The 25,418-nt window shown below is 45.6% G+C and overlaps 2 protein-coding genes across 2 annotated transcripts in view; both read left to right on the top strand.

The window, feature by feature from the left end:
* The window catches only part of LOC310649710 (uncharacterized protein), a 629,251-nt gene that overhangs the window by 415,436 nt on the left and 188,397 nt on the right, over positions 1-25,418 (top strand). The gene's annotated exons all lie outside the window — the stretch shown is intronic.
* On the top strand, positions 22,194-24,531 carry LOC310648553 (uncharacterized protein). The gene is made up of 2 exons (XM_083376453.1): positions 22,194-24,188; positions 24,225-24,531. The coding sequence occupies exon 1, from the start codon at positions 22,782-22,784 to the stop codon at positions 23,823-23,825; it is 1,044 nt and encodes a 347-aa protein (XP_083232579.1). The 5' UTR covers positions 22,194-22,781; the 3' UTR covers positions 23,826-24,188; positions 24,225-24,531.

The following is a 25,418-nucleotide window of genomic DNA, read 5'->3' as shown; positions in this document are numbered from 1 at the left end:
TGTAATTAGGATACCAGGAAGTATTTTTCCTTTGTTTATTATTCTAAAGGACAAACAAACAAACCATCTCTCCCAATCCACATAAAGGCTAGATAATGATCAGCCAGAATTAAGTAATATCCCCACCCCAATTATGGACAATTCATAACCCGCTAATAATAATGATTCCCTGAAAACAGGAATCAATTTTTATCAAGAATAATTTCCAGTCTTCAAACTGCTATCGATCACAGAGACAAAAATTACTTTAAAAATGCTGTATCAGGATTTCTACTATGACAGCAACTGCACTATTGCTTTTAAGATGAAGCAGGGACCCTTACGTATAGGTCCAGGGGTAGGCAACCTTAATGGGTGAAAGAGCCACTTGGAACCGGTTCTCTCACTAAAAAACCCCCTGGGAGCCGCAAAATACGCGTGCGCACGTGCACGTGTGCACACATGCGTAGAACAGGATTTGATTAAAGTGGAGCTTACCTAAGCGAGACATACACCGGAGAGGAGGCCGAGCAAATTTCCCCCGCCTTGCCAGGCAGGCAAACGGAGGCTTCAAACACACACACACACACAAACACGAGGAAAAGGTGCAGAGCAAATTTCCCCCTCCATCCCCACAGGCGGAACAAAGCAGAGAGGCGAAGAACGTGGAAGAAAAGGAAGGAAAGAAAGAAGATATAACCTTCAGCAAAGCAGCTTCCATGCAGAAGAAACACATTTGCACTTATGTGAGCAGGCATGTCCCCCCACAAGCAGCTCCCCCTTCCCCCAGCCTCCCCTGAGCCAAAAAACTCACCCTGCCTTAATTGCAGGCAAAACCTGCAGAAAGCCCAACCAGCCCGTGCAGATGCGCTGCCTGCTCGCCTTTCCAAGGCACTCCAGCCCAGATTCTTTGCTCCCTTTTAGCTGGACAACCTTTAAAACTGGCTCCCCCCTCCTTCTCCAAGGCAAGCTGCCCTCCTCTCCATCCTGCGCCCCCGCTCCCGTGTCAGCTGCCAGGACCACCCAAAGCCATCCAGCCGAGCCTCTCAGCCTGATCCAAGAGCAGAGGGTGAGAAGGAGGAGGAGAAAGAGAGAGAAAGAGGGAGGGAAGGAGCCAAGGGTCTTCCTGCCCCCCTCCCGAAGCCCACCAAGCAAGAAAAGCTGCAATTCCATCTCTTGGGGGCGGCGGGGGGAGAGGAGGAGCTCCCCCTGCAGAGTCTGAAACATTTATTAGAGGGTTGCACAATCTGTGTGAAATATAAAGTCCCTTATAAAATACTTGGTTTGCAGCTCTCTAGAACTCAGACCACAATCCCAAACAAGGATAAGCTCTCTGCAATAATAGTGGTAACTTGCTCGTAAGGTCTGCTCTAGAAGTTTCACAAGATAGGAATTTTATAGCTATGGAAACACTTGAAAACTGGACCTAATAAAAATATCAATCACATAACATTTGGATTTAAGATGTTAAGAAGTAGGTCCAGTGACCCAAAATACCAATGGAAAAGCTTTTAAGATTAAATGTGCTTTAGCTATACAACTAAATATAACAATAAACAGAAGGGAGGAATTAAAAGTAGTAAAGTCAGCTCAACATCGGCTCCAAATATACATACAAATTTAATACAGTAATTGCACAAAATGAAAAAGCAATGTTAGCTGCTTATGATTATCAAGGTTAAAGTTACATGCTTCACAAATGAAGTTTAAATAAAACCCTTAAAATTTGGATATGTTTTTTTTGCTTCCTTAGTGAAAACCAAGTGCAGTACATTTTTATGAAGCTAGAAACTAATGTGCAAACTAGAGATTAATGTATTAGTTTTTGTGAAAGAGTCAAGTAATGATTCAGTTACATGTTTATGGAGGAACTGTTTCAAGCCACGGCAAGAAGGGGGGGGAAACGCCCCTTCCTTCTCCCTGCCGGGGCTGCTAACCACGGCAAGGAGAAGGGGGGGGAAATGCCCCTTCCTTCTCCCTGCCGGGGCTGCTAGCCACGGCAGGGAGAAGGGGGGGAACATGGGAAACCATTTTTACAGACCATAAACCCTTGCTAGGTCTGTTTACCACAGATAAGCAAACCCCACAGATCTTGTCACCCAGAATGCTCCATTGGTCCATCTTCCTTTTGGCTTACTAAACTAGCACAAGCCGGGCAAGGAAATGGGCCATGCAGACGGGTTAAGCAGACTTCCTCTTAACAACACAGAACCAGATCCAGCACCAGCAGCCCAAATATTAGCTATTCAAGATCTGCCAGAATGTCCTCTCAGTGCCTGAGACATCGCAGCAGAAACAACAAAGGATAGGATTTTGAGTAGGGTACAGACGTGGGTTAACACAGGTTGGCAAAACAAATCACCAGGGCCTGAATTCACGGCATTTTTCACAAGTAGTCACGAGTTATCCTCACACAAGGGTTGCCTATTGTGGGGATGCAGGGTCATCATACCACAAACATTGAGGGACAGAGTAATCCACTCACTACACAAGGGGCATCCAGGGGTCGTACGGATGAAGGCATTGGCAAGGAGCTATCTATGGTGGCTGGGCCTTGACAAAGATATTGAAGAACAAGTAGCTGGCTGTTACATTTGCCAAAAATCTCGGCCACCACAGCCACATGCCCCTGTTCACAAGTGGGAGGAGACACACACACACCCTGGTCGCGGATACACATTGACTACGCAGGCCCCCTGCACAACCAATCATTCTTGATAGTAGTAGACAGCCACTCCAAATGGTTGGAGGTGGTGCCAGTCAGTATCTTAACCACATCAGGGACTGTCCAGGCGCTCATGGGACTCTTTGCCACTCACGGCCTTCCTGATGTATTGGTCTCTGATAACGGTCCACAATTTACCTCCTCAGAATTCCAGGCGTTTTTGAAGACCAATGGGATTAGACACGTCACCTCGGCTCCCTTCCACCCTCCAGTAATGGCTTGGCTGAATGGGCAGTGCGCACCACAAAGGACGTATTGAAGTGCATCATCCATGGAAATTGGAAACAATGTTTGGCCAAATTCCTGTTGCACCAACACACCACTCCCTGCACCACAACCAGGAAGAGCTCAGCGGACCTGTCTTGGGGAAGGCGCCTCATAACCACTCTTGACAGACTACACCCAGACAGAGTGGCGGCAGATGTGGAACACCCAAAGGTTCCCAGGGAATTTACAATGGGGGACCTCATCTGGGCTAGGAACTATAGCTCCAGGGATACATAGGTGCAAGGGGAAGTAGTTGAGTGGATGGGACCAGTATCTTACATCGTTAGGGTGGAGGGGGGTTTACTGTGGAGGAGACATGTTGACCAACTCAGGCGTCGAGCACCTGAGAGGGGCCCAGCCAATAATGGGCAAAAGGCCTCACTCCAACCTATAGTGACTCAGAGTGACCAAAGAGACACAGTAAACAGGGAGATAGTTCCCAACTCAGAGGGGTTGGAACTGCTCCAACCTCATCAACAGCTGGATCAGAGTGAGGGACTGACGACACCTGGGGCCAGTCAAAGGAGGCCACATAACCCAGGGGCAACCACATCTGAAACCCCATCATCTTCCTCACCAGCACCGGGGGAGCATAACCAAAAAAGCATAAGTTCAAAGGACAACATCAAGCCTGGGGGGGATCCCCCTAGGCGGTCTGGCCAAGCCCACAGGCCTCCAGCCTACCTCCCAGATTATGTACGTAATTGAGGGGGGGTAGGGGGTTGTGGGTAAGTTGTGTTGATAGTGTGGGTACGGGGAAAGAAGTAAATGGGAACAAGGGTGTGTTCCCACCATGGGGGAAGGGGTGTAGTGTATGCAGGTTCTGAATACACGTGAGGGGATCACTGAATTAAGGAGGCGCAGAGCTGGACAGCTCCGTGCAGGAACAGCAAGCAGGAACAGCGTTCAGCGGGAAGCCAGAACAAAGAGACAGCGTTCGGCGGGAGAGCCGGATTTAAAGGGATTGGCTGACCAGCCGACAGGACGCTTGGATTTAACCCATTGGCCAGGTATAAATGAGGGCTGAAATCCTTTGTTCCCCAGTTCGGCCATGTTCCTCAATAAAGCAATGTAACTCCTGAACCTGTGTCATCTCTGATTCCTGAACTCAACTCAACAACAGAGGCCAAAAGCTTCTGGGGATCATGATCTCATGCTTAGGCACCCATCAACCTTTGCAGAGAATGTGTGCCTGACTTTCCGCAAGATCAAGTCATCCAGAAGCTTCCAGGCTTTGCGCACAAAGTGTTTGCATGCTAACAGGAGGTTTGAAGCAATGTGATTTCATTGCCCCAAACCTCCCTTTGGCATGGCAGCCTTTGGAGGAGATTCACCGAGGCTTTCGACCACTCCAGAAGTGGCTGGCAGCCCAGTGAGTCAGAGAGGACAAACAAGGCACGCTCGTCCTGCTCTCCCTCTGCTCTCGCCTGGAGCAGAGAAAGAAACAGAGAGGCTGGAGAGGAGAGAGATCTTCACAAGGTAAGTAACCCAGTGCAGCAGGATGGGGGGGAGCAATTGTGGGGCCCCAGGGAAGGGAGCATGAGGTATTTCAGTGGGTCAGGAGAGGCCTTGCGTGGTCAGTAGCACTAGGCCTCCCCATGGCCTTCCCCACCCTGAGATACCTCATGTTCACTTAACGAGCTGCGCATTCGCCCACATATTAAATTAGTGAATGCATGGGCAAAAGGAGGGAGTGATCTCATTCATGTATGAGATTCACTCCCACGAATTCTCAAGTTTTGAATGGAATGGGCAGGCTCCATTACATTCGTAACTTGTGGACTACCTGTATATATTTTAACATATGATCCCCTGAAATGAAAATTTTAAGAAAATCTGGAAAATCAGGTTTTCATGTGTAAATTCTTATATTCTGTTCCTGAATTGCAGTGTTGCTGGGCTAGATTTTTCAGAAAGGTCTTATTTTTTTCTGAGAAGATCTAGATCTCACAAATATAGGAGAACCACCTAAAATCATTGAAGATTGAAGCTAACTTTTCATATCCACTAAATGTACCTTTCCATCCTGTGTTCTAGAAAAGAAGCCACAGAAAGAAAATCTTCTAAGGAAAAAAACACCTCCATTCCTCTTTATATTTTTATCCATTTTAATTATATAATGCTGTAGCAGAGGGCTTTATTAATTTATCAAGCACTTCCATTTCTAAAAAGAGCCATTTGTCCATAGGTTTACTGTGAGTTTTCTGACTGTTCTTCAAAAAGTAAATATAGGATCCAACAAGTATAAGAATTGGAAAGAGGGGCACATAACTAAGTCAGAATATCAGCAAATAGCCCGTGCCTGCAAAGATGAAGTGAGGAAAGCTAAGGCTCAAAATGAACTAAGGCTTGCGACCAAAGTCAATAATAACAAAAAATGCTTCTTTCAACATATAAAAAACAAGAAAAAAGTTAAGGAAATGATTGGTCCATTAGTGGGTGAAAGTGGCAAGAAGGTGACAAGCAATAGGGAGAAAGCAGAACTATTTAATTCATTTTTTGCATCTGTCTTTACACAATGGGAAAAAACAGTCCAACCTACCAAAACCAGTGCCATAAAAAACAGAATAGAAACGCAAGTTAAGATAGGCAAGAAAATGGTAAGTGAGCACCTGTCCAGCCTAGACGAGTTCAAATCACCAGGACCAGATGGATTACACCCCAAGGTTCTCAAGGAACTGGCAGACGTGATCTCAGAACCACTGAACTATATTTTTCAAAGATCCTGGAGCACTGGGGAACTACCAGAGGACTGGAAGAGAGCTGATTTAGTTCCCATCTTCAAAAAAGGGAAAAAAATAGATCCACGAAACTACAGACCTATCAGCCTGACCTCAATACCTGGGAAGATTCTGGAAAAGATAATCAAACAAGAAATCAGCGAACACCTTGATGCAAACAAAGTCATCACTAAAAGTCAACATGTGTTTGTCAAAAACAGATCATGCCAGACACGTACAGTCACCCATGCCCTTGTGACATCTCGCCTAGACTATTGTAACGCTCTCTACATGGGGCTGCCCTTGAGATCCACTCGGAAGCTTCAACTGGTGCAAAGTGCGGCGGCACGGACACTCTTGGGAGCCTCCCGATACTCCCATATCACACCTCTCCTCCGTGCGCTGCACTGGCTTCCGGTTGCCTTCCGTGTGAAGTTCAAGGTGCTAACAATGACATTCAAAGCCCTACATGGCATGGGTCCGGACTACCTACGGGAGCACCTTCTGCCGATGTCAGCACCCCACCGTCCTGTGCGCTCCCACAGAGAGGGCCTCCTCAGGGTGCCACCGCTCAAGGAATGTCGGCTGGTGGCCCCCAGGGGGAGGGCATTCTCAGTGGGTGCGCCAGCCCTCTGGAACACCTTACCTACCGAAATCCGGATGGCCCCTGACCTCCGTACCTTCCGTCGCGACTTAAAAACTTTTTTGTTCCAGCAGGCTGGCCTGGCATGATAGCGTTAATTGGGGTCCCAGTTTGTGTTCATTAGTGTTTCTTATTATTTTATTGTTCGGTCTGTATACCTTCCCTTCCTCTGTACACCGCCCCGAGTCCCTCGGGAGAAGGGCGGTTTATAAAAACTAATAAATAAATAAATAAATAAATAAATCTTATTACATTCTTTGACCAAGTGACAAAACTAGTGGACCAGAGGAATGCTGTAGATATAATTTACTTGGACTTCAGTAAGGCATTTGATAAAGTAGATCACAACCTACTACTTGATAAGATAGAAAAATGTGGGTTAGATAGCATTACCACCAGATGGATTCGTAGCTGGCTGACAGGCCGTACTCAGCGTGTGGTCCTCAATGGAACCGCATCTACATGGAAGGAAGTGTGTAGTGGAGTGCCCCAGGGCTCTGTTCTGCGCCCAGTGCTCTTCAATATCTTCATTAACGATTTGGATGAGGGAATAGATGGGGAACTCATCAAATTTGCAGATGACACCAAGCTGGCAGGAATAGCCAATACTCCAGAAGATAGGCTTAAGATACAGAAGGATCTGGACAGACTCGAACACTGGGCACTATCTAACAAAATGAAATTCAATGGTGAAAAAAGTAAGGTTCTACATTTAGGCAGGAAAAATCAAATGCATAGGTATAGTATAGGTGGTACCTTGCTCAATAGTAGTAACTGTGAGAGGGATCTCGGAGTCTTAGTAACAATCTGTACACCGCCCCGAGTCCCTCGGGAGAAGGGCGGTATATAAAAACAAACAAATAAATAAAATAAATAAATAAATCACTTCAATATGAGCCAGCAGTGTGCTGCAGCTGCCAAAAAAGCCAACACAGTGCTAGGCTGCATTAACAGAGGGATAGAATCAAGATCAAGTGAAGTACTAATACCACTTTACAATGCTTTGGTAAGGCCACACCTGGAATACTGCATCCAGTTTTGGTCACCACGATGTAAAAAAGATGTCGAGACTCTAGAAAGGGTACAGAGAAGAGCAACAAAGATGATTAGGGGGCTGGAGGCTAAAACATATAGGGAACGGTTGCTGGAATTGGGTATGTGTAGTTTAATGAAGAGAAGGGTGAGGGGTGACATGATAGCAGTGTTCCAATATCTCAGGGGCTACCACAAAGAAGAGGGAGTCAAGCTATTCTCCAAAGCACCTGAAAGCAGGACAAGAAGCAACGGATGGAAACTAGTCAAGGAGAGAAGCAACCTAGAACTAAGGAGAAACTTCCTGACAGTTAGAACAATTAACCAGTGGAACAACCTGCCTCCAGAGGTGGTGAATGCTCCAACACTGGAGGTTTTTAAGAAGAGACTGGACAGCCATTTGCCTGAAATGGTATAAGGTTTCCTGCCTGAGCAGGGGGTTGGACTAGATGACCTCCAAGGTCCCTTCCAACTTTATTATTATTATTATTATTATTATTATTATTATTATTATTATTATTATTATTCACAAATGCAAAAGCAAAACTTGAAAAAGCCCCCAATCTGTTAGATTCAGAGAGAAAGAAAAATGATAGGAAATTACATCCACGTGTATGCAACAGAAACATACAAAAAGAGCATCTGCTGCTTTTTGTAAAAGATGTTTGAAACTCCAGAACTGGAAAAGATAAAAACTGCCTTTAAATAGAACTGAAAATCTTTTGAAATAAAACTGTTGCGAGTAAAGCATAAAAAGATTCACTTTCAGCTAAGATAAATACAGATAGTATGAAGGAAGTATGTAACTTTCTCCATCCACAACCCCTACATGAACTGGATTATAGTTTCCATCATTCTGGTCCTTAACCAAGGACATTAAGAGCTATGATCTAAGTTTAAGAAAACAAAAAATATTATCTTAGTTCCTTAATTTCTGTCACCAACTTTAAAACCATCCATTTGATTTTGGTCAAAAATGTTCTCTGCTCTTTCCAAAATTGCCAATCTTTTAATACAAAGGTGGCTTTTGCACTTTTCTACCTTTTCTCCTTCCTTTTCCTATCTCCTAGTACAACTTTTGCACTGTGGCACAATGAAATAAGCAGTTTATGAGATATTTTACGTATTTGGTATCCTGTGGTATCCACTTCAAAAATTCTTAAAGAGAAATCATTCTGATTTGCACACTGCAGCTACTTACGTTTTCTTTGAAGTGCCTTCTTCTTCTGTTTCTGAAGTGCTGATAAAAAATTAAAAGCAGAGTTTAAGCATTGCTCTGGCAGCAGTTGAATATTTCTTCATTCCCTGGCCAGCTTGGCCTAGTCATTTATTTATTTATTTATTTATTTGATGTAATTGGCACCTGTCTTGTTTCAAAGCGATCCTGGGAGACTTACAGCGTTGAAAGAATTAAAACAATAAAAGATAAATATTTCTAAGATAATACAAATCAAAGACAAAGTTAATAGATGAAAGATAACTGAAAGATAAAAGTCGGGGAGAGAGGGAGCAGGATGCACAGTGGGAGAGATGTAGGATTCTCTCTTAATTCATCAACTACCTCCAGTGTCATGCTCTCCTCTTGGGGCCCCCAGTCATCAGGTAGATTGTCTTGAGGGACGGCAGGAGACAGTAGGCACGGTCAAAGAACTAGTTTATTGGGCAGAGGTCCCGGGCGAAACACCGCCGGGAATCCCCGCTATTTATAGGGAACAACAACATTGACAACTTAACACAGAACCAATAAACTGTCAGGGTTCTCCCGCCATGCGACAGCGCCCAATCGGAAGAGACCGGCTGAGGTAGGCGCGGCTGACAGCGGGTTTGTTGCCAGGGACAGCTGGCAGCTTTTGACAGCTCCGGCTGGACTGCGCGTGCGTGGTCCGGCTGGTTTGACAGCTGTCAGTGCACTGCGCCTGTGCGTCAGTTTGACAGCTGTCAGAATCAGCTGGTTTGACAGCTGTCACTGTACTGCGCATGCGCGGCAGTTTGACAGCTATCAGAATCGGCCGCTTGCCGCGTCAGTGGGGGGGGAAAGCCGCGGCAGCCTTTTGACGGCTGTCAACGGCTGCCGGGATTCCCTTATGAGTGTGAGGGGAATATATATATATATATGTTGGATACATAACACCCCTTCCCCCCCTCCCCTGGAAGTTTCAACTTGGGTCGGCTTCGCTGGTCCTGCTGCCGGCCCATTCGTAATCGACTAGGTACGAAGGGGTTTTTCGCGGTCTGGTGGAGCGGCGAAGACTTGTGCTGGGCTGGTTCTCCCTTCCCCCGGCAGGTGAAGTTTCGGGGTTTGGTGGTTGGGGGCTGTCGGCGACGTCTGGGACGTGCGGTGCTGGGCTAGGAGGTATTGGTGGCGCCGCTGGGGTGATTAGGGTGCCCGGGTGAGTTTGGGGAATGCAATCTTGTGGCACCCGCGGTCTTAGTTGATCGGCGTGACGTTTGATAAGCCTTCCGTCCCCTAAGTCGATGAGGTAGGAGACTGGGCCAGTCTGGTTCGAGATCACGCCTTGTATCCACTTGTCGCCGGCCCCAAAGTTCTTTGCCCAGATAAGCTGACCGGGAGGGAAGATTTTGACAGGCGGTGTGTGGATTGGTTCGGCGGCTGCCCTGTCGGGGTACAAACGGTCTAGTTTGGTGACCAGGCGGCGCCCCCAACGGAGCTCGGCCGGAGACTTGCCGGTGGTGGAGCAAGGTGTGGAGTGTTGGGCCAGGAGGTATTTTGCCAGTCTGCAGTGCCAGTCGCCGGAGATGATTTTCTTTAGGGCTTCTTTTGTTGCCTTCACCATGGCCTCTGCGAGACAGTTCGTGGAGGGGTGAAAAGGCGCGGAGGTGGCGTGCCTAATCAAGTTGGCCCTGGTGAAAATCTGGAAGTCATGAGAGGTAAATTGGGGGCCGTTGTCGGATACAAGGACATCGGGTAACCCATGGGTGGCGAATACCCTCCTCAATCCCCTGATTGTGGCTGCTGTGGTTGTGCTAGCTACGGGGATGACTTCGAGCCATTTGGAAAAACTGTCGACTATTATGAGAAAATTTTTGCCCCTGGAAGGGGCCGGCATAATCAATATGAACCCTGGACCAGGGGTTCTTAGTCACCTCCCACTTGTGAACGGGGGCATGTGGGAGGGGTGCCCTGGACTGCTGGCACATGTAGCAGGTGGCTACGAAATTTTCTATGTCCGCATCGAGCCCCGGCCACCAAAGGTAGCTGCGGGCGAGGGATTTAATTTTGACCACGCCGGGGTGACCATCGTGGAGGGAGGTTAGAGCCTGTTGTCTATGAGGGGTTGGTATGATGACACGGCTGCCCCACAGGATGCAGCCGAGGTGGGCGGACAGTTCGTGGCGCCTCAGAAAGTAGGGCTGAAATTCTGGACCCGGAGAGGTGGACTGCCAGCCTGTTAGAACCCATGTTAGAACCCTCCCCAGGATTTTGTCCTTGCTGGTTGCAGCAGCTATTTCCTTTGCCGATACGGGGCGGTCCGGCAGTTCCTGGATAGCCAGGATTTGGCTGGCTCGTGCGGGGTCTGGGTCAAGGTTGGGCAGGGGCAGTCTGCTGAGTCCGTCCGCATGACCCATTTCCTTGCCCGGTTTGTGTGCTATTTTAAAGGAATAAGCCGCTAGGAACGTGGTCCAGCGTAGCATTCTGGGGGATAGGATTTGCGGTGTCAATTTGTCCCAGGTGAAGAGCCCTAGCAGGGGTTTGTGGTCGGTAAAAATTGTGAAGTGCCGACCATATAAGTAATCGTGAAATTTCTTCACGCTTGCCACTAGAGCTAGGGCCTCCTTATCAATTTGCGCGTAATTGCGCTCGGCTTTGGATAGGGTCCTGGAGTAGTACGCAATGGGGGATTGTGTTCCGTCGCTGTGAAGGTGGCTGAGGACTGCGCCTATGCCGTAGGGTGAGGCGTCGCAAGTGACGCAGAGGGGCATTTTTTCTTTGTAATGGGTGACAGTGGATTTGCTGGAAAGGAGCTGTTTCAATTTATTAAAACTGTTGTCATGGGTTTGGGTCCAGAGCCACTGGGCACCTTTATCTAATAGCCTGTGGAGGGGTTCTGCTATTGTTGCCTTGTGGGGGAGGAAGGCGTGATAAAAATTTATAAGACCCAGGAAGGCTTGTAGTTCTGCCTTATTTTTGGGGGGTGGGGCTGCCCTGATGGCTTCGACTTTAGAGTCCATGGGGTGGATTCCGTTAGCGTCGATTTTGTAACCCAAGAATTCGGTAGAGGGGACTCCTATGGAGCACTTCTCCTTTTTTAGTTTGAGGCCGGCGGTGCGGAATCTTTGAAGCACCTCTCGCAGCCTGTCAGCTAATATTTCCTCGGATTCCCCCGCGATGAGCACGTCATCGAAGTAGGGGCAGACCCCAGGGATGCCTTTGAGGGTTCGCTCCATGGTTTCCTGGAATATTCCAGGTGCCACAGCGATCCCGAACTGCAGGCGGTTCACCTTGAACGCTCTGCGGTGGGTAACTATGGTCTGGGCATTGGCTGTTTGCTCCGAGACTGGCAGCTGCAAAAATGCATGGGCCAGGTCGAGTTTGGCGAAAATAGTTCCTGCCTGAATGGAGGAGAGTACATCCCTGACGGCTGGGACTGGGTAGGCGTGGGGGTTTAAAGCACGGTTAAGGGTGGCTTTATAGTCCGCGCAGAGGCGGACCTCCCCATTAGGCTTGACAGGGGTGACTATGGGGGTTTCCCAAGTGCCCCCTTCAGTGGGTTCTATGACTCCCAGTCCAATTAGCCTGTCGAGCTCTGCTTCTATTTTTGATTTGAGAGCTAAGGGGACTCTCCTTGCCTTAATTCTGATAGGCAGGACCTCTGGATTTAGTTTGAGGTCTATGGGAGGGCCATTGAATTTTCCAAGTGTCCCGTCAAACACGTCTGCGTATTGTTGGCAGACGGCTTGTAATTGGTGGGGCTGAGAGTGGTTGACGCCGATGATTTTTATCCCCAAGGGTTCGAACCAGTCGAGGCCAATGAGGCTGGCTCGTTTTCCTGCTGCAATATGGGCTGTGAGTTCGCCCTGGAATTGCTGATAGTTAATGGAGAGTTTAGTTTCTCCTTTTAATTTGATTGGGTCGCCCTGGAAATCGGCTAAAAGAATTTTTGAGGGGGTAATTGGGAACCGGCGTCTGCACTGGCGCGCAATTCCCTGTAGAGTGTCCCAGGATAGAATGGAGACTGAGGACCCCGAGTCCACCTCCATCTCACAGGGAATCCCCTGTATACGGACCTGTATTTTAACTTTGGGGCGGATATAACTGGTGGTTAAGGGCCCCTGGTCCGTGCTGGTGGTCATGACAGATGACCGGAGGGTCTCCCTGGGCAATTTGGGGGGGGGAAATATTACCTTCCGGGGCGACTTCCAGATCATGAAGGGTCTCGCGGCCGGTGCTGCGGCAGGCAGAGTGGATGTGGCCGGTTTTGCCGCAGCCGTGGCACTTGGCATTGCGGAATTTGCAGGATGCCCGCAGCTGGTGCACTTGGGGCGGGTGGTGGTCTCCTTTGAGCCTCCGGCCGGCCGATCTGGTCTTTTGTCGCCCTCGCGGCGAGCTTGGGGGTTGGCCGGCCTCGGACGGATGGCGTCCACTTCGTTCTTCTGTTCAGCTGTTCCCGGGTCGGAATTTCTAGGGCAGTCATGGTGGACTGACCCAGTGAAGGGATTTCCTGCCGGCAGCGCGTCTTCCCTGTGGCTATCTTCATATGCCATGATTTCAATCGTCAGCTCGGCCAGGTCCATCGTCGGCTTGGTGACGAGTTTTTTCTGAAGTTTCAGATTCCTCAGACCGACGATGACCTGGTCCCTTATGCGATCTTCGAGGTCCGGAAAACGGCAGCGTCGGGCCGCCTGACGGACCGTCGCGATGAACGATTTGGCCGGCTCGCCTGGTCGTTGGTACTGGCGGGCAAAATTCAGGCGCCAGTACAATTCGGACCGTCTTGGCGAGAAGTGACGATTGAGGCGGTCGACTAGTTCGGCGTAGGGCATAGTGGCCACCGGATCCGGGCTGCAGAGTCCTACGGCGACATCGTAGACCGCCGGCCCACTGAGGCAGAGAAGCACCGCGGCTTTGGGGCGATCCTCGATGATGTTATTGACGAGGAGGTACCCCTCCACTTGCCCAAGATGTGATTCCCAGCCCTCTGGCTGGGAAACATCAAATTCTCTGACATGCCCAAGGTTGGCCATACTGTCTGGTCCGCGGGTCTGCTCGGGGTAGCGTAGGTGGAGGGCTCTCCCTGACCAGCAAGTGACTTCAGCGGTGTCAGCTGGTGGGACGGCTTCCCTCCTTCACTTGTGGCTTCAGCTAGTGACTTCAGCTAACAAGCAGACCCGAATCCCACCTTCGTCACCAGGTGGATTGTCTTGAGGGACGACAGGAGACAGTAGGCATGGTCAAAGAACTAGTTTATTGGGCAGAGGTCCCGGGCGAAACACCGCCGGGAATCCCCGCTATTTATAGGGAACAACAACATTGACAACTTAACACAGAACCAATAAACTGTCAGGGTTCTCCCGCCATGCGACAGCGCCCAATCGGAAGAGACCGGCTGAGGTAGGCGCGGCTGACAGCGGGTTTGTTGCCGGGGCCAGCTGGCAGCTTTTGACAGCTCCGGCTGGACTGCGCGTGCGTGGTCCGGCTGGTTTGACAGGTGTCAGTGCACTGCGCCTGCGCGTCAGTTTGACAGCTGTCAGAATCGGCTGGTTTGACAGCTGTCAGTGTACTGCGCATGCGCGGCAGTTTGACAGCTGTCAGAATCGGCCGCTTGCCGCGTCAGTGGGGGGGGGAAAGCCGTGGCAGCCTTTTGACGGCTGTCAACGGCTGCCGGGATTCCCTTATGAGTGTGAGGGGAATATATATATATATGTTGGATACATAACACAGAGCCAGGTCTTCAGGCCCATATGGAAGGTCAGAAGGGTGGAAACTGATCTCACCTCAGGAGCTAAGATGTTCCAAAGGAGAGGAGCCACAGCAGAGGTGGTCCTTCTCCTGGACTCTGCTAGCCCAAATTCCTTGCCTGGCGGGGCCTGCAGCTTGTCTCTTCTGCTGGCTGGCTGGGGTCGGCTAGCCACAATAGGGTGAGACTATTCCTCAAGTAAGCCATGCAAGTCTTTGAGGGTAGTAACTTACACTCTGAATTGCATCCGCAAGTAAACCAGCAACCAGTGCAGCTCGCAGAGCAGTGATGTAACATGGACCCCTCTAGAGGCCCCAAGAATTACATGGGTTGCAGCAGCCCTTGCATCAGTTGACGCTTGTATGTAAGCTTGCTTTTTCTATGGGTTCTCCATGCATTGGATCTATCATTTCAGTCCTTCCATTTCAAATACTACTACCTTTAGATTAGCTTGTCTTTGTCTTTCCAACTGCAGCCATGACGATTTTACAAATGGGACATCAGCAAAAAGATGATCTTTAATCTCACAGTGTGATCTCTTCTGTTGGGCTTGGAGGAAAGTCAACCTCACATTTAAGCCTTCTTATCCAAGCCCCAGTCAAGTTGGAACATACTTTGCAGGTAAATGAATTTGTGGCAGAAGATGACAATCCTCTTTTGTGCACAGATTCGAAAGCATTGTGCAAGGCACTTCTCCCATCCTCCATTGTGCCAGCAAGCAAAGAATTTTTTTTATTAAAAAGTTTTACAATACATTTTATTTTTAACAAAACACAACCCCTCCCAACCCCCTACCCCCTCCCCAACCCTCCCCAACCCCTCCCTCCCCTCCCCCTCCCCGACTTCCCAGAGCTAAATACAGGGTATAAAAATACAAACAATCATAATCAACCTTATGCAAACAACAACAAACTATTAAATCTATCGCACTTTAACTCTTATAAAATAACTACAAGCAGTATAAATATCACATCAATACTTATTCAAATGCTAGATGAAACTTTTTGGTCCCATATTTAGAATATAATCAATCCATTTTGTCCATCCATTATATCTCTGTTGCGAATGGCCTTTCAAATATGCTGAGATCTTTGCCATTTCCGCCAGGTTGGAAATTTTTAAAGTCCATTCTTCTATAGTCGGCAGTTCTTCCTTCTTCCAATATTGCCCTACTAAAAGTCTTGCTGCCTTAATTAAATTCAACATCAACTTAGTGTCCACAACAGTAATGTCAATAATAATGCCCAATAAAAACAATTGCGGACAAAACGATCTCTAATTTACTTTACCAAATTTTCATCAGTCATTGAAAAACCAATTTTCTGGTCTTCTTTCCACCTGGCCTGTAATTGTCCATACTGAAACCAAGTTTATACAATTTTTTCTTCTCTTAAGATATTATACAACTGCAAATGCCATACATTCCTTTCCAAACTCAAAATTTCCTTATATGTAATCACATCATATTTAACCCCAACACTTATATTTTCTATTGCGTGTTTCGATATTACCCATATAGGTATCTTACAATTTAACTTATGTCTATACTTTTCCCAAACTCGCAACAGAGCATGTCTTAAAATATGTACCTTAAACACATTATCCACCTTCTTATCATACAATAAATATGCATACCAACCAAATAACAAATCATGACCTTCAAAATTTAATAATCTCACTTGTGTTAAGTTAATCCAATCACTTATCACTAACAAGGCAGCAGCTTCATAATATAGATTAAAATTAGGCATTTTAAGACCACCTCTCTCACACATATCCTGCATAATCTTAAATTTAACTCGTGGCCTTTTCCCTACCCACACAAATTTATTAATACCCTTTTACCATTCCTCCAAATCTGAATCCTTTTTAAGAATAGGTATCATTTAACATAAAAATAAAAATTTCAGCAAAACATTCATTTTCACTACTGCAATTCTTCCAAATAAAAATAATTGTAGTTTTTTTCAGCTATCCAATTCTTTTGGAACTTTTCCCCATAACTTTTCATAATTATTTTCATATAACTTTACATTTGAGAGTGACAAATATATCCCCAAATATTTAACCCTTTTAACAATTTCAAATCCTGTTAGCTCTTCTAAAACAACCTTTTATAATACTGTCATATTCTTAGACAACATTTTAGTTATTTATATGTTAACCTTAAATCCAGAAACTTCCCATATTGCATTATTATCTCCTTCAGTTCTGCAACTGAATCTTCAGGCTCGTCTCATTCGTCTCAAAGCAGCACGCATCATCCTCTGGTCTCTGGCCTCCTCCAATGATACTGAAATTTGATCCACTCCTGTAACTTTCTCATCTATCTGCGTTGTTCCTTCAGCACCTTGTAAATTCTCACTGCGTCGTTGAAACTCTCCCTCACCATTCTTCTTTGTAGCTTCCAAAAGTGGTATGGGGGCTGCTTTTAAAACATTACTATAAAAATCACATGCCTGCAACACTGTAGTAAGACGATGTCTCATACTTTCATACTTCACCACCATACCCACTGATATCTCCCATCTGAACTTAATATCACGTCGTCTTAATTCTTGTGCCAAAAAGGCAAATTCCTTCCTTCTCCTTAGGATTCTTGGAGGGATCTCTTTTAAAATCAAGACTTCTTGCTCAGCAATTGCAAATTTAGTATTGTAGGAGGCTTGAATAACCTCATTTCTAATTGCTTTCCTTGTAAAGTAAACCACCACATCGTTGGGTAATTTCCTTTGTCTTGCAATCCACAAATTAACACAGAAAATTTTGTCTATATCTTCCATAATTGCATCTGCTGGTCGCCCCAGCACCCCTTCCAAAGCCTCAGAAACTATTTTCTTCAAATTCTCTTTAAGATCCTCTTTTAAGCCTCTAATTTTCACAGCAAACTCCATCTCATGATACTGTACCAAGGTCAAATCACTATCAATTTTCTCCACCACATTTTCGGTCTCTGTCATTTTTGCATCTAATCTAATATTATTTTGGCTGAGATCTTCCACTCTCTCGTCCAAGCGCTCAATACATATAGCCATGCCTTGAAATGCAGATAAGATGTCTGCCCTTATTTCTGTTAACTTCTCATCCAGAAGCTCTGTGAGCTTTTCATCCATAAGCTCAGCTAATTGTTGCGATTGCTTTTCCATAGCCTCTTGTAACAGATTCTGCAAGTCTTTAACTGAAAAGTTGATACAGGTGCAGATGCAGGTGCAGGGGAAGGGGGCAATAAAGCTTGTACCGAAAACTTTAGCCAAACCCAAATCCTGCAGCCATTCTTCATATGTTTTAGTCTTTAGAACTTTAATCACTTTAGTTGCTCTTCTTTGAACTTTTTCAAAAGTCTCAACATCTTTTTTGTAGTATGGTGACCAAAATTGATTGCAGTATTCCAAGTGTAGTCTTACTAGGGTTTTATAAAGTGGTACTAATACTTCGTGTGATCTCAATTCTATGCCTCTGTTTATACAACCCAGGATTGTTTTAGATTTTTTGGCTACAGCTGCACACTGCTCATATTCAAGTGATCATGCACTAGGACTCCAAGGCCCCTCTCACAGTTACTGTTTTTGAGCCAGGTCTCACCTAATCTCTATTTATAACTTTGATTTTCCTGCCTAAATGTAAAACCTTGCTTTTCTCCACATTACAACTCAGTTTTTGGATAGGGCCCATTATTCAAGTCTGTCAAGATCTTTTTGGATGCTGAGCTTGTCTTCTGGGGTGTTGGCTATTGCTGCCAGCATAGTGTCATCTGCAAATTTGATGATTTCTCCTTGTATTCCCTCTTCTAAGTCATTTATGAAGATATTGAAGAGTACTGGTCCTAAGATGGAGCCTTGTGGTACCCAACTGCTTCCTTTTCTCCATGTGGATGTAGTACCATTGAGAACTACTCATTGGTGGTGATGTTGACTATTCCACATTTTTTCAAGCTTACCAAGAAATAGGTTGTGGTCCACTTTGTCAAATGCCTTACTGAAATTTAAGTATACTATGTCCACAGCATTTCCCTGCTATACTAATTAGTCCACTTTATCAAAGAATGAAATAAGCTTGGTTTAGCATGATCTCTTTTTAACAAACCCATGCTATCTACTAGTTATAACTTTGTTTGCTTCTTTGTTTTGCAGATCTTTTTTATTATATTTTCCAGGCTCTTCCCAGGTATTGATGTTAGACTGATTGGTCTGTAGTTTTCTGGATCTGTCCCCCCCACCCCACCTTTCTTGAAGATGGGAACCACATCAGCCCTTTTCCAATCCTCAGGTATTTCCCCGGTGCTCCAGGATTTTTGCAATGGTTCTGAGATAACATCTGCGAGCTTCTTCAGAACTCTGGGATGTAATCTGTTGCATCCCGGTGATTTGTTATTCGAGGTCAGATAGGTGTTCACTAACCATTTTCTTGCTTATTTTAATTTTTATTTCTAGATCGTCTTTTACAGTAGTTTTTTGTATGTTGGACTATAATTTCGTTTTGTTAATTTTAATAGCAATGACACTGCAATAGTAACAGTATATATTAGTTGTTGTTTTAAAGGAATGCTACTCACTCCTCTTTGGAGAAGTTTCACTAGTGGGAGTCTCTTTTTCAGATCTGACAAAGAACAGACAAACATTTTAGCAGAACAGAAGTTAAATAGAACTCTGGTGCAGTTAAGATTGTCTTCTTCCAAGGAAATATTTTGGAAGAAAAAAGTTCTAAATTAAAGAACAGCCCTTGACAGACTGTACTACTCACTCCGTCTTTGCAGAAGTTTCACTAGCGGGAGACTCTTTTTCAGACCTGACAAAGAACAGAAAGACAGAGCAGAAGTTAAAATGAACTCTGCTGCAGCTACGCTTGTCTCCCTTCCAGGATGGGAAGGATGATGGCTCATTTGTTTTCAAAGTTCCTAAAATGAAAGGAAGTTTTAACCTAGTTTTTCTCAATCTCAGCGTCTTTTAAGATGTTAATCTTAAGTATGGCTGGGAGTTGAAACCCAGATATCTTAAAGGCCCTGTGATTGAGAAATCCTGCTAAAGACAAATTGTCCTCTGGAACATGGCTACCATGAGCTCCAATCTTTTGGAGAATTTTTTTTTCTCCTGGACAAATTAAACAAAATATTGCTCCATCCCAATTTGCTTGCCTTTAGATACGGCTAGCAATTTCAATTTCTCTTTGTCTAGCAGCTATGAAACACAACCATTTTATATAAATATGATTCATAAATTCAATAGCAATGGCACCAAAACTTACATACAGTGCTTTACAGCTCTGTCTATGCACTTTATAGAATCAATATATTCCCCCAACAATCTGAGTCCTCATCTGAGTCCTCATCGGCAGGATGAAAGGCTAAGTCAATGTTGAGACAGTCAGGTTTGAATTCCTGGCGGTAAGCAGTGAGTTAGCCTGCATTCTAACCACTGCGCCACTGTCTGCTCTTTCATAAATTCAATGAATTAGAATCTAAGGGTGGATCTACCTTCAATTAAATAATAATATCCCACATGTATAACTCTACAGCTACTCACAGTTTCTTTGAACTAGCCTTTTTAAATAGGCTCTGGAGCCGGAGCCAGACTCGGAGCCAGAGCTGGAGCTTCAGATGGAGCCATAGTCAGAGGTGCTGGTGCTGGTGGTGCTGGTGGCGGCATTAGCTCCCTAGGAAGACAAAATAGAAACAAAGATTAATCCAAGTTTAAAGGGGTTAATAAAGATCAAGATCTTTTGTTTCCTTGTGTGAACCCAGCATTTCACATTTTTTCTAAAGGAAGCAACAATTATATAATTGCTTTGTTGCAAAAGCCAGGTGTTGCCTGCATGTTAGAGAATGCTTGTGTGTACCCAGGGCCTTACTTTTATGAATCTCAAGTCCAGCTTTCCCAAAATGCCTAAGCAGACTCTTGTTCTTTTTTTCAAGTCTTTGATTCTTATATACATTTATTTCTTTTATGTATTCTCATTCCTTCAGCTTGTTAATTCATAGCTGAAAGTGGGATTTAAAGGATAACTGGGTTAAACTGTTGGACCAGGTGTGGGGAGACCCAAGTTCAAATCTCCACAAATGTTATGGAGTCCTCTGATTTGGAACCAGTCACTTCCTGGTCAGTTGAAAAATATTCATGTCTCTTCTATAACTTGAGAGACTGTTAGCCATCCTAGAGGAGAAGATGCAATAAAATAACAAACTAATTTTAGCCCATATGAAATCTGAATTTGTCACTGAACAAAATACGGTCTTTTTTGTTTTGTTTTTGTTGCTCATCCAAACATAAAGGACTTCTTTTTTATTAGTTTTATTCATTTATAACAAAAATATGAAAATACAAAAGCAAATAGTAGAGGACAACAGTAGAAAAAAGGAAAACAAAGTTGTGAAGAAAGGGGGGGAGAAACAAAAGGCATTGACTTCCAACTCTCTCTCTTGCAGTAAAATCAGTCATTAAAATCAAATCTCAGCCATTTCTGCATCGGCAAATCAGTCTAATCGGTAAAACCCAAAATCATAATATTATTTTTTCCACCTCAAGCACAAAGACCAGAAGCAGTTTTCAAGGAGAAACAAAAGTACTTAGATTCTTTTCTTTTATCAGCACAATCAATTTGGCCATCACTGTTAATTCCATCAGCTTTTGTAACCATTCGTCCATGGTGGGAACCGAGGCATCCTTCCACTTTTGTGCATAGAGCAATGTTGCTGCCGTCACCATATATAAAATCAGAGTTCCAGTTTTTTTTCTAGTTCTCTTTCCATTAGACCCAGAAGGAAAGTTTCTGATTTAATCTTTATGTTCACTTTAAGAATTTTCTGCATTAATATATGAATCCTACTCCAATATTTCTTTGCCTTATCACATGTCCACCATAAATGATAAAAACTCCTTTCTTTACATTTACATTTCCAACATTCATTTAAAATACCTTTAGGGCTTTTCAACTGATGGTATGCATACCACCAGTGGTACACGAGCACCTGGCTGGTGGTATGCAAGCCTGCCTAGCTAACTGGAGTGGGGAAGAGAAAAAAATTAATACGGAGCCGCACAGACCTGAAGATCAGTTGGAGCTGCAGAGCTTGCCTGAATCCCCAGGATCTGTGGCGACATACTAATTGGACTGGAGCTTCTGGTGCACCTGGAAGAGAAAAGGAGGAGGGCCAAGAGAAGAAGAGGTATAAAAGGGGCAGACTGTCCTGGCCTGTTTTCTGAGGAGCAGCAAGAAAGGGTGAGTGAGCAAATGTTGTGTTTTGGGGGGAAGGGCTGACAAGTGAACGGCTCATTCCCAGCTCGCTTGCGGAAAACATGCTTCTTGCTAAGTGTAGCCCGCTGATCCTGGGACTTCACTTAGCAAGCAGCATGTTTTCCTTAAGCAAGTGAGCAGAAAGCAAGCGGAAAGCAAGAAAGGGGCAGGAACGCACTTCTGAGCCGCACTTCTGAGCCGCACTTCTGCACCCAGAGCATGGCTTCTGAGCATGGGCGGCTTCCGAGCACCAGGCAGCTTCCGAGCACTGCCGGCTTCAGAGTGTCCCGCGTGGGTGGCTTCTGAGCGCTCTGCGTGGGTGGCTTCCGAGCAGCACTGGCTTTCGAGCGCCCCATGCCGCTGGCTTCTGAGTACCCCACAGTGGCTTCTGAGCGCCCCGCGTTGGTGGCTTCTGAGCGCCCCATGTGCCACCACTAGCGATACCTGGCGAGAAGGCGGAGAAGCATCTGGCTGCTTTTCCCTGCTGGGAATGGATGTGGGAAGTGTTCAACTTCAGGCATGGTTGCCGAAGCTAAGGAACTGCCTTCCTACCATACTTCCACATTCTTCGCCTCTCTGCTTTGTTCCATCAGAGAAATCCCTGTCTTTCCAAGAGAGGCAGAAGTGATTTCCCTTTTGCAAGCAGGAAATCTTGCAGTTCTCATCACAAGGAAGGAAACCCGACTTCCGGTGGCGACGCGACGTCGAAAGACAGCCGTTTTCGGGCTGCCCGCTCCGCAGCTGTGTTTTTCCATCGTAAACAGCGCCGATCAGCTGTTTAGATGGATTTGAAGCCCCCTCCTCGGGAGAAGAGGAGGGGGTGAGGCCCCAGGTAGGGGTTGAGCTCTCCGGGGACGCCTGAGCTGAGAGCTTGGGCGGCTGAAGGATGAGCCCCCCCGAAGCCTGGGTTGCTCCGAGCTGCGCAGTGCCTCTGCTCTGGGATTTTTGGAGCAGAGCCAGGCGTTAGCAACCACCCCTGCCAAAAGGAAATACTTTTGATTATCAAGATGCAGGCAGAGCGGTACAGGAGGTCAAGGTGAAGTGGACTCTTTATTTTTACTCTCTACCTCAATGGATTTTATAGCTTTAAAGTGAAAGTGCGTAATAAGTGAAAGTGGGGGAAGATGGCGGCTAAAACTTCTAAAGCTCTTCGGAATGCGGGGTCTTCCCTGGTGCAATAGACCTCATTGCAAGCTTTGTTTCCTCCTGCATCTCCCCCGGTATTGACGCTTAAGGATTTACAAGACACTTTTGGAAAGCATGCACAATTGATGTCTGATATGATGGATGAAAAGTTGAAAAAGCTGGAGGAGAAAATGGAGGAGAAAATGGAGAAATTGGAGAAGAAGATGGAAGAGAAGCTGAGAGCAATGAGGGTGGACATCTTGTCTAAGGTTGAATCCGTAGCTGAATGTGTGCTACAGCTGGATATAAAAGTGGAGGATCTCAGTCAAAAGAATTCTATATTAGAAGCAAAGGTATTAGAAAATGAAAATATAAGGGATAAAATGGACGAAGAATTGAGCCTTGTTCAGTATAATCAGATGCAGTATGCTATTAGAATTAGGGGTTTAAAGGAGAATGGTAAAGAAGATTTAAAGCAGCTGATTTCTGAGGCTCTGGAAGGGGTACTGGGCCAGTCAGCATCTGAAATTGAGGGAAATATGGACAAAGTTTTTCGTGTAAATTCATGGATTGCAAGACAGAGGAAGTTACCCAGAGATGTGGTGGTCTATTTTACAAAGAGAGTAATTAGAGATGAAGTCATTCAAGCTGCTTATGATACTAATTTGGTAGTGGCTGAGCAAGAAGTTTTGGTTTTAAAAGAGATCCCTCCGAAGATCCTAAGGAGAAGGAAAGATTTTGCATTTCTAGTACAGGAACTTAAGAAACGTGATATTAAGTTTAGATGGGAGATTCCAGTTGGATTGGTGGCGACGCACGAAGGTAAAAGACATTGTTTGGTTACTGTGGCTCAGGCACGTGATTTTTATAGTAATGTGTTAAAAGCAACCCCCCTATCATTTTTGGAAGCTGCAAAAGGATACGGTGTGGGAAAGCTTCAAGATGTTGCAGATAGACAGACAGAGGACAATGGTGTTGGAGGGGATCAAGTCACAGTTTCATCGGTTGCTGCAGGAGGCCAGAAGATGACGCGTGCCGCCCTAAGAAGAGCGAGACGAGAGCAAGAGCAAGACCAGCAGAAAGTTATGGAATCTTCAAAGTGTGCTTACAGTGAAGATGTGGGAGGAGAGCGGTCTAAAGAAGTTTTGGGGGTCATGAACAGAGGTGCTCCAAAAGTTTTGGGGCATTAAGATTGCTGATTAAATTTTTAGATTAGAATGTCAATGGAGTAAAATTATTATAGAGGAGAAAGAAAGTTTTTTTTTATATTTTACACAATTTAAGATTGATGTTATTTGCTTGCTAGAAAAGTATATTAGGGTTATGGATTTAAAGTACGTGTTGAACTAAGAATGGGTATGTAAGCTCCTAATTAACAACAAGTTGTTTTAGAGATTGCCTAAATCCTTTTTTTATATACTCTTTTTACTTGAACTTTTATTTGAACTTAAGGATGATTTGGAACTGCGAGACATTTGGCGTGATACATGCAAGAACTATTTTTGATTATAGTTTAGTTTGGTCGGAGATTATTAAGATTAACAGATAGGCGCGTTTGGCGCGTAACTGAGAATTTGTTTGGAAATTAGAGAAAGGTGGGAGAATGCAAATAGCAGGTGAAAGTTTTTTCTTTTCTTTTTTTTTTGAAATTAATATGAATAAGGACTGGGATTAAGAAAATTTATTTTGAGTAAAGCTCTTTTTCTGTTTTCCTCTTTTTCTTTTTTACTTTATTTGTAATATTAATATTGTTTGTACTCATTTTATATGAGCTAGAGAGAGATAGAATTTATAGTTTATTGTTGATAACATAGGGGTGTTTGTGTTTGTTTTTTGATTTTATGCCCTGTATTTAGCTCTGGGAAGTCGGGGGGGGGGAGGAGGGAGTGGGGGAGAGGGATAGGGAGGGTTGGATAAAGGTGGGGGAGGGGGGGATTAAAGTCAAAATGTATTGTAAAACTTTTAAAATAAATAAAAAAAAGGAAGGAAACCCCAGATACGGGGAAGACAGGGAAAATGTGTGTGTGTGTGTGTGTGTGGGGAAATCTCTGGCTGCAATTCCCATGCAAGACTTCCTGCTTGCAAAAGGGTGATCACTTCTGCCTCTCTTGCGAAGACAAGGATTTCTTCAGCAGAGAATGCCAGCAATCCAGGGTGGGGCTGTGGGCAAGGAAGGGAAACCCTTCCTTGGAGCATCTGGGATGGGGGAACCCTCTGCCCCACTGCCTGCCTTCTCCTTTTTTTCTGCAAGGGGGGGGGAGGAGGAAGGAGGCGCAGAAGCAGCGGGTGAGATTGCAGCCCATCCCCAGAGAAGGGGAAGGAAGAGCCAGTTGGAGACTGCGTCTTTCTCCCCCCATCCCCAGAGGGAGAAGCCCCCCTTGCCTGCCCGCCACCCCAGCCATGCTGTACAAAGCTGCCAGCCACACGACACGCCTGGGCATGGCGGGTCAAGCGGCACCCTGGGCAAAGAAGAGGCACGCGCATGCCCACCTTCAAGCATGCGCTCTCCTCTGCCTCTGTGCACGCACAGGCAGGGCCGTGATGGTGCCGATTCACTTCACCTGCAGCCACTCCATGTGGTGAAAATGTTCTGCTGCCTGCCAAAACCAGGGAGGGGTCTGAGCGGCGTAGCGCAGGACAATGGGAGGAAGGAAGGAAGGAAAGGAAAGAACAAAGAGGGAAGGAAAGAAGGGAGGGAAAGAAGGAAGGAAGGGACAAACAGGGAAGGGAGGGACAATGAGAGGGAGGGAGGGACAATGGAAAGGAGGAAGGGACAAAGAGGG

This window comes from Vipera ursinii, assembly GCF_947247035.1.
Source record: "Vipera ursinii genome assembly, chromosome: Z".
Lineage (NCBI taxonomy): Eukaryota > Metazoa > Chordata > Lepidosauria > Squamata > Viperidae > Vipera > Vipera ursinii.
The sequence above is the reverse complement of the archived record's forward strand: the minus strand, read 5'-3'. Positions and strand labels throughout refer to the sequence as shown.

What these genes read in the sequence shown, in the direction of transcription:
- LOC310648553 (XM_083376453.1), top strand. Translation starts at nt 22,782, where the DNA reads ATGTCTGATATGATGGATGAAAAGTTGAAAAAGCTGGAGGAGAAAATG.